This window comes from Pollicipes pollicipes, unplaced genomic scaffold (genome assembly GCF_011947565.3).
Source record: "Pollicipes pollicipes isolate AB1234 unplaced genomic scaffold, Ppol_2.1 Scaffold_7261;HRSCAF=8764_pilon_pilon_pilon, whole genome shotgun sequence".
NCBI classification, from domain to species: Eukaryota; Metazoa; Arthropoda; class Thecostraca; order Pollicipedomorpha; family Pollicipedidae; genus Pollicipes; species Pollicipes pollicipes.
This window is the reverse complement of record NW_023597054.1, coordinates 30716141-30725703: the sequence shown is the minus strand read 5'-3', so window position 1 is coordinate 30725703 and position 9563 is coordinate 30716141. Positions and strand designations below refer to the sequence as shown.

The 9563-nt window shown below is 57.8% G+C and overlaps 1 protein-coding gene across 1 annotated transcript in view; it reads right to left on the bottom strand.

Moving 5' to 3' along the window:
* Window positions 1-9563, bottom strand: part of LOC119111293 (neuronal acetylcholine receptor subunit alpha-7) — a gene marked incomplete at its 5' end in the record, with an annotated part of 76491 nt that continues 66928 nt past the window's right edge. The window contains 3 exon segments of the mRNA XM_037235109.1: window positions 1-1056; window positions 1208-1326; window positions 3963-4086. Coding sequence (XP_037091004.1) covers window positions 958-1056; window positions 1208-1326; window positions 3963-4086 — 342 coding nt within the window.

Genomic DNA, 9563 nt, shown 5'->3' with positions numbered 1-9563 from the left:
TCACAAACCCATCAAGATAGATAGTGACCAAATTCAATGAGGTTAGGGCCACAACAACTTGGAATAGGCATGTTACGCCACTTAATTATTATTTATTCACTTAGAACAAACGGAAATGCGTTCGTTGGAAGCGCACAGGTGGACGTGCCATGATGCATGTCTCAAGACGCACGCAGCAAAGCTCAACAATCACTGGCACCTGTAACAGCAGCATCACCCACCACACATAGAGAAGAGATGTCCAGCTGCACTGTGCGCTCTGCTGGGAACACGGACGCGCCGACATGTTCAGTGCTCAGACAAAATTATTGCATTTATTCGTGAGTGCTATGTGCAGATGGTCTCATTCGCGGAGATTGTCACTTGCAATGAACTCTGCCCGTTAAACTCGTCCTATTCGCATGCACTTATTTGCCAAAGAAGTTCTCGATATGTCCAACACGTGATACCGTGATAATCACCAAGCGTCGCTTTACCGTCGCTTCCCAGTATGGCGCGCTCAGCACGTCTCTGGGTGCTCGTGGCCTCTATCTCAGCACGACTCTGGGCCCTCGTGGCCTCCATCTCAGCACGTCTCTGGGCTCTCGTGGCCTCCACCTCAGCACGTCTCCGGGCCCTCGTGGCCTCCATCTCAGCACATCTCTGGGACCTCGTGGCCTCCATCTCAGCACGTCTCTGGGCCCTTTTGGCCTCCATCTCACACCCGCTATTACTACCCTTCTCCAACCACACCACGCGTGAGCGACTTTCAGCTTTAAGTCAATGGGCTTAGAACTATCAGTGCTGTCCAGTGGGGAGCTTGATTGCGACTGCGGCCGTCAGGCAGGTCCCCAAGCTTTGCGCCGCTGCCAGACGTCTCCTGCACACTCCGCCACGCTGCCGTCTCCAATGACCTTGGCCTGGTGACCCTCCGCGGGTCGGGGTGGAGCGAGGTCAGACGTGGTCAGCCGACATACGTCAGGGCCCGTGCGGCGACGAAAACAAGATGGCCGACGTGGCGGCGGCGGTGGACAGCAGAAAGATGAGCAGCAGCACGCGGTCGCAGACGACTGCCACCTGCGGCACGTTCGTCGTCGAGTCAGCTGGGCTGCAGCCGCAGCGCGCAAGCGATGTGTGGGTGAAAAGGACAGCGACAGACAGTCAGAGCATGAGGCGTGCACACACACACACACACACACGAGCGGGAAAGGGCCGGCGGCCGGCTGACCTGCTGCCACTCCTGGCGTGTGGCCTCGCGCCGCTCCTGGTCCTCCAGCCGCAGCTCGTTCCGCTCGATCGTTTGGTATATCCTGTTGAGCACGCGCACAAAGTTCCGCTCGAAGTCCTCTGAGAGACAGGAGGCGGAGGCGGTGATTAGGGCTCGTCGGCAGTTGGACGGACGTCAGCGGCCGGCGGGTCCGGCTAATGACGACACCGAACCGACCGTGGGCGCCGCCGCGCCACCGCCCCCGCCACGGCCGCCGGCGCCGGCTCGCCATCGCGCCGCCGCCGCCGCCGCCGCCGTCACGGCTCCGGGGAGGCGAGCATGAGATAAACCTCGGCCCTGTACGGTGCAGGCCCACCATTGACACTGGCCATCCTATTCCTTTAAAAGTTGAGGAAAAGTGGCGTCTCCCATGGTTGTAGGCTTGTGCGACACGCGCCCCATAAGCAAAATTGGTAAGATTTATCCATTTTTAAACTGGCAGTGTCGCCGCCAAATTTGCTATTGTTACGTCACACCGTAAGTTCAGCAAGGCTAGATTGACTTTTCGTCCTCGCTTTAGGTATTAAGATTTCTATTAACGCCATTTTATCACTGTTTAGGCTATCATTTGAATGTTTATATGGCTTGACCGTAAGGTACATTTTATCCCGAAAAGATCATATGTGTTCCGTCAGTGCGGGGCTTCAACTAAATTTGCGCGCAATTTTACAACCTTGCTCGATTGATTCGTTCCCATCACTTCCCACAGTTTTTTTACTTTTGGATGTTGCACATTAATGGCAAACATTTTGGCCTAAACGCCGGCTTTTCGGAGCACTTCCGCCGCGCCGCTCAATATCTGTCGATTTGTTGACGTTTATCTGCTTGCACGGGCGCTGAGCGAATGTCGCTGGACGCTGAAGTATCATCTTCCCGCGGGAGAGCGTGTCTCAGCAGCGGACCCCTTCATGCGGGACAAACGCACTTCAGGGAGCAGCTGTGTTGCGTCCTCCGGGAACGAAATACCGGCCATCCGTTTCCTCGTTGCTTCCGCCCGAGTGCCGCCAGCCTGCGACAGTGTTTGATGTGTCGGCTGCCCCGGCGCCCTGTCGTTCGTCTCTAGTCGCCTCCGCTGACGCCGGCCGCCGGCGCTGGCGATGGTCGCCTCCGCTGACGCCGGCCGCCGGCGCTGACGACGGCCGCCGGCGCTGCGATGGCCGCCACCGCTGACGACGGCTGCCGGGGCTGACGCCGGCCGCCGGCGCTGGCGATGGCCGCCACCGCTGACGACAGCCGCCGGCGCTGACGACGGCCGTGCAGCTGATTGCGCGTCTCGTGAATGTCTGTGTGCCCTCGATGGTAAGTCGCGCACTCTGGCTCTGGTCCCCCGACCGGCTCTTCGCCACTGCCGACCCCGTGCACGCGGGAGACCCCCGCTCTGCCATCGACCGCGCCGCTCCAAGGCTCACCGCCGCTCCCCGCCCCCGTCCGACTCTGACTCATCCTCGACCGTACGGAGATCCCTCGGCTTGCCGCCAACCACGTCGCTTTAAGGCTCGTTGCCGCTTCCCCTCCCCCTCCGCCCATCCGGCTCCGACTTGTCCTCGTCCGCACGGGAGAGCCCGGTCAGCCACCGGCCGCGCCGGTCACACCTAATAAGCGGCGCGGCCAAGTTCCTCGCCGCGGCGACACCCGCGGGACGAATCTGCGCATTGATCACGCCTTATCCGCGTCTGATCAATGTAATATCGCGGGTGGTCGGCCAGCGGGCCCGCCGGCCGACCACCCGGCCAATATCCGTCTGAGAGGCCGACTGGCCGGCGCTCGGTGCTGTCCGGGTCGGCTTCTGCGCCACACTGGCGCCACGTGCCGCCGCTCCTCGACGGGTATGAATGTAGCCCGGCCGTCGGCAGCCGGGCGGAATGACCTCGGCGGGAGTTGGACTGAAAACGTTCGAAGATGGGCACGGGTGGACGCAGCGCACCTCTATACGCACGCGTGGGTGTATCCACAGATTAACATATGAACGGCTGCCGTGCAGCTTGACCTGACTGACCTGACGTGGGCAACAGGCCCGGGTCAGCCGCTTGAACTGACTGACCTGACGCGGGTAGGATGGCCGGGTCAGCCGTTTGACCTGACTGATCTGACGCGGGCAGGAGGGCCGTGTCAGTCGTTTAGCATGACCGACCTGACGTGGGTAGGATGGTCGGGTCAGCCGTTTGACCTGACCGACCTGACGCGGGCAGGATGGCAGGGTCAGCCGTTTGGCCTGATTGACCCGACGCAGGCAGGACGGTCGGGCCAGCAGCTTGACCTGACTGACCTGACGCGGGCAGGATGGCCGGGTCAGCCGTTTGACCTGACTGACCTGACGGGGGCAGGCCGGCCGGGTCAGCCGTTTGACCTGACTGACCTGACGGGGGCAGGACGGCCGGGTCAGCCGTTTGACCTGACTGACCTGACGCGGGCAGGATGGCCGGGTCAGCCGTTTGACCTGACTGACCTGACGGGGGCAGGACGGCCGGGTCAGCCGTTTAACCTGACTGACCTGACGCGGGCAGCATGGCCGGGTCAGCCGTTTGACCTGACTGACCTGACAGGGGCAGGACGGCCGGGTCAGCCGTTTGACCTGACTGACCTGACGCGGGCAGGATGGCCGGGTCAGCCGTTTGACCTGACTGACCTGACGCGGGCAGGGTGGCCGGGTCAGCCGTTTGACCTGACTGACCTGACGCGGGCAGGATGGCCGGGTCTGCCGTTTGACCTGACTGACCTGACGGGGGCAGGACGGCCGGGTCAGTGGTGTGGCCCCGTCGACAAGGGTACCGCAGTCCGTCGAGGCTGTCGCCATCCGCCACCGTTCTCTTGTCGTGACCTCCGGACCGCTGTGTCAGGTCCTGCAGAACAGACACAACATTTCTGTTCGACAGCGCAGCAAACGTGTTAGCGACAGTCACCCGCTAAAACTTCACCACCCATAGTAAGCAATCCTAAGCCCCTTACAGACATATTGCATGCTGCCGTTTTCATGAAGGCAAAGTGGAGTAAAACCCGCACTGTTACCTTACAGTTATATAACCGCACGGAACCTTACCGCACCACCCATTCTACGCTGCCGTCTTCATGAAGGCAAAGTAAAGTAAAACCCGCACTGTAACCTTACAGTTACGTCGCTGTACGGAACCTTACCGCGCCACCCGATGTCCAGTCAAACTACGCTTCCTGCCTCAGCATTCAAAACTGGTGAGCGGTAGAATAGTGCTTCATACATTGTATCTCGTGTTATCATAGCAAATGGAAGATGCATTTTTGATTGACGCCAGTTGTTACAGATTCTTTACCATTGCAAATAGCGTGCTCCAGCTTTGTCTTGCCAGCATTTTTGACTTGCAGTTCTGTAACTTGATTCCCTAATTGGTTCCGTGTGGATCATTTCGGGGTTAACCCACAGAGGAAGGCGCTTACATTGCGCACATTGAGCCGATTAAAAAAGAAGTAAATTGCATGTCATATGATTTGAAGGCGTAAGCCGTGGTTCCTTCGCACTTCCCGGCAGCGATGTCTGTTTTTAAACTTTTTTCCTGACATCACGCCTAATTCTCCTCCCCATAATAAGTCACCGAGAACCGCTGATTGTGTATTTCTCTGTGGCAATATACCACTTGAAGGCAACACAGCTGCCACACTATTTTCGCTCCCGTGCTCACTTTTTAGCGGCCTGTTATTTTTTCGACAGAATTATTAGCTGGCGATTTTCGCCCCCAGTCCGCGCTCCCAGCCGGGTTCAGTGAGGATTATTTTCAGTCTCGGTGGGATGTGGTGCGCATGTAAATGGCAGTTAATAGACGCTCCTCTGACTTCCCGCTCTGTCCATATTTGACAAGGGGTAGTGTGCCCGGTAACCCTCACGGCTGTTCAAACGTAACCAGAACCAATAGCTGGGCTGGGGCCGAGCGGCTGGCTCCCGGGCGTGGTCAGGCACGCGGTCAAGACAGCAAGCATCGCTGGAACATCGAGCCCCATGACAGGGGCTATGTGGCAGAGGCTGTGTGATAATCGCCATATCAGGATGGACGTCATGAAAGGGCGGCTGTAAAACGCTTCGTCTCCTGATCAGGGAACCATGGGGCAGTGACTTTAAGACACTTCGTCTTTTTGTCTGGGGTCGTGAGATAGTGTCTGGAACGCTGGGTCTCCATGCCAGGAGCAATACAACGAGAGAGCGGCAGTCTGTACTGTGTGTTCCAGTGAGAGAAAACATCTAGCATGGGACACAGAACACAAAACATCGCGGGAGAAAGGAATAACGACACTTTTTGCCCAGAATCGTAAGATGGTTACCTAATTTGGTACCAGATATGAAATGCACGAAAAATTGGGCAAATAGAAGCCGAACCCTTCGTTTATCGCTTGGTCTACCAAGATACCCGGTACCTTTTTCCTCGACCTTTTTCTCCGTTCCTCGACATGTACCCACCTCTTGGTCATTTGCGTTTGCAAATTTGGCGCCTTGGCACTGAATATGCCATCAGGAAGTACATAAAGCGTGAAATGGCGAATAAATTTATCCTGATAAAGTAAAGCCGCTCAGGGAGTAAAATCTGCTGGCTTTTTGTTAGACCCAGCATTACCCCAAGGCGTTTTTCCTGTTTATCTTAGCTTGCGTGCATTTCAAATTTGCTGCCTAGTTTATTCTGTCTCATAATGTTAGCATAAAAGGGGCGTCTCCACGCCCAGGGCCCATGGGTGTGGAACACCGTTGTCGTCGTGTGGACTGCGTCAGAGCGGCTGTGGAGCATTGTGTATCCGTTTATGCCCGTGCATACCTCTGTATAGAGTGGCCTGTGGACGGTGGTTCGTGTATGTGGACAGTAACCCACGACTGTGGACAGTGACCCACGGCCGCAGACAGTGACCCGTGTCTGTGGACAGTGACCCGTGTCTGTTGACAGTGGCCCTTGTCTGGGGACGTGACCCGCGGCTGTGGACAGTGACCCGGGGCTGTAGACAGTGGCCTGTGGATGTGGATAGTGACCCGTGTCTGGATAGTGGCCCATGACCGTTGAGCGGTGGTCCGTGGATGTGGGTCAGTGGCCCGTGAGAGAGGGGCTGTGGAGCGGTGGTCCGTGTGAGAGCGGCCGTGGAGCAGTGGTCCGTTAGAGAGCGGCTGTGGAGTAGTCCGTGTGAGAGCAACTGTAGAGCAGTGGTCCGTGAGAGAGCGGCTGTGGAGCAGCGGCCCGTGAGAGAGCGGAGAGCAGTGGTCCGTGAGAGAGCGGCTGAGGAGCAGCGGCCCGTGAGAGAGCGGCTGTGGAGCAGTGGTCCGTGAGAGAGCGGTTGTAGAGCAGTGCTCCTTGAGAGAGCGGAGAGCTGTAGTCCGTGAGAGAGCGGCTGTAGAGTAGTGGTCCGTGAGAGAGCGGAGAGCAGTGGTCCGTGAGAGAGCGGATGTGGAGCAGTGGTCCGTCAGAGAGCGGCTGTAGAGCAGTGCTCCGTGAGAGAGCGGAGGGCAGTGGTCCGTAAGAGTGCGGCTGTAGAGCAGTGCTCCTTGAGAGAGCGGAGAGCGGCGGTCCGTGAGAGGGCGGCTGTGGAGCGGTGGTCCATTAGAGAGCGGCTGTGTGGCAGTAGTCCGTGAGAGAGCGGCTGTGGAGCAGTGGCCCGTGAGAGAGCGGCTGTGCAGCAGCGGTCTGTGAGAGAGCGGCTGTGTAGCAGCGGCCCGTGAGAGAGCGACTGTGGAGCAGTGGTCTGTTAGAGAGCGGCTGTGGAGTAGTGGTCCGTGAGAGAGCGGCTGTGCAGCAGCGGCCCGTGAGTGAGTGGCTATGTAGCAGCGGCCCGCTAGAGAGCGGCTATGTAGCAGCGGCCCGCTAGAGAGCGGCTGTGGAGCAGCGGCCCGTGAGAGAGCGGCTATGTAGCAGCGGCCCGTGAGAGAGCGACTGTGTGGCAGCGGCCTGTGAGAGAGCGGCTGTGTAGCAGCGGCCCATGAGAGAGCGGCTGTGTGGCAGCGGCCTGTGAGGGAGCGGCTGTGTGGCAGCGGCCCGTGAGAGAGTGGCTATGTAGCAGCGGCCCGTGAGAGAGCGGCTGTGGAGCAGTCGTGGCGGTGATCAGGGCGGCTGCCTTTCGCCGTCCGTCGGTGCCTGCGGCGTGCCACGCTGCTGCTGGTTGCTGTGCCATCTGTTGATCAATAGCGCTGCGGTGCCGCCGGCCGGCGAGCGCCGGCCGTTGAACGCCGGCCCGCGAGATGATAACGTCACCCGAGATTACTTGTCTGCGGACGGCCTCACGCTCGGCGCGGGACCGGTGGAGCGTTAACCACGCCGGCAAATAATGATCGGTGTCAAGGATGGAGGCCAAAAGTCCTTGATCCGGGACCGGTGGCGCAGGCGGAGAGGGATACGTAACGCCTCCCCCCCTCCCCCCGCCCCCCCCTTAGGTTCCGAAGGATCCGAAGTGCCCCTCGTGACCTACGATTAAGGACCCGACCGCAGGGTCCGATTGCACGGCCCGAAAGGACGGCCGGAGGTCGCATTCAGGGCCTTTATCCACAGGGCTGGGCACCCCAATGCCAGACAGAGGGCCTTGCGCGCTATCATGGGCCCCTGAGTCGATAAGCGCGTATATGTCGGCCACACACTACCGGTACCGCATTCGGCTCCGTGCCAGTATAGACCTAAGAGCCCACTTTCCAAGCAGCTATAAAGCCGAGGCCAGTGATTTGCTCTACTCGGGGCCCCTGCATCTCTCAGGGTCCCACAGTACCTAGCAGGGGGCCTATGCAAACGAGGGGCCCGCGCCGACATAAGGCAGTGTCCGATAAGGCCTGAGGTGGGGCCGGGCGGCTCACCGGAACGGACGATTAAGGGCCCGGTTGGAGGGCATAAGGGCCCGAGGTGCTGATTGTAAGTCACATAAAGAGTCGCAGCCCGTAGGATCGTGACCTCAAATATCAGTCATATGGCCTCTTGCACAGTGTGAGAACCCTCTGAGACAACACGGGTGTCTAAGCCGGCCGGAGACCACCTACACCAAACAGTCGGCTCCCTGTCAGTCTGAAGCCTGGGGGCCAATTTCCCTGGCAGGAGCAAGACCGGGGCTACGATTTGCATTGGTCCGGGTACCTGGAGCAATGGTCAGGACCCTATGTCGGTCAGGGGTCATAGTGCCTAACACGGGGTTCTGTGTCGGCAAGGGGCCAGAGTCACCAGGAGCTGTGTAGCAGGGCTTCAAGGAGTGGCCTGAAGGGCCCCTCGGGACCAAAGACAATGGGCTGAATGAAATTGAGCCTGGCCCCCCATCCGTCGCGTCGTGACCTGAAATGTTTGTCGGAGGGCTTCTTTTCGGGGCCATTTTATTAGGGGTCTCTATCCCTAGTATATGAAGCCTCGACACAGAGCCAAACAGTCGACTCCGTGTCCTTTAAGCCCTTGGGGCCCATCTCCTAAGTAGGAACGAGGCCGGAACCCGCAATTTGCAATACTCAGACACAATGAGGCGTTCCTGTGTCGGTTGGAGACGTAGTGCCCAACAGGAGTCCGGTGGCGGCACAGTGCTTGATTAGTTCAGAGGCCGCGAGTCGCCCAGGAGCCGTGCTTGAGGGAGCCAAAAAGGGGCCTAAGGGTCTTGAGATCAAAGATTAAGAGTCCGATTGCAAGGCTGAAAGGCACGAAGGGTAAGTGACTGTAAGTGACGTTAGGGACCCCGCCCGTAGAGAAATGGTGCTTAATGTCAATTGGAGGGCCTCTTGTACCGAATGGAAATCCCCGAGGCAGTGCGTTTCTCTACTTCGGCCACGTTAACACGCGCTCGGGTGGGGGTCAAATTGACCCCTCGGAGGTTTTTCCAGAATGGTTTCCGAACGGCGCTACGCAGGCCGCGCCAAATTTGGTCATGCTGTAAACAATTGAATAGCAGATCGTTTGGTAACAACAGTTTAGGTGTACCTTGTAAGGTCGCTGACCTATTGCAGGTCAAAGTCAGGCCATGGTTTCAGCGAAGTCAATTTCTAGGGAATCGTTTAATCTGATGAAACAACGAAGTGTTAGACGAACCCATGCATCTCTGAGATACTTTCCTAGGCAACACCAATATTAATGAGCAAATAACGTTGACCTAAGGTCAGGTATGAAGGTCAGACCAAGGTCGAAACCGACCTGTTTTACTGCTCTAGGGCTTGCTGTATGGGGTAGTTTCTGGTGCTCATTTCTAATTTATTTATGGCAGTAACCGCATTATACATATTCCGTGGACTTCCTAGAGGTCATAATAGATCATTGGCCTAAAATGACCCAGGTCAACTTTTCATTTTTTAGTGAAATACCGCCTAGCGTAATCTTTGTCGCTTATTCAAATGCAAAACTTGGAGCAGTCCTGTATAATTAGGTCA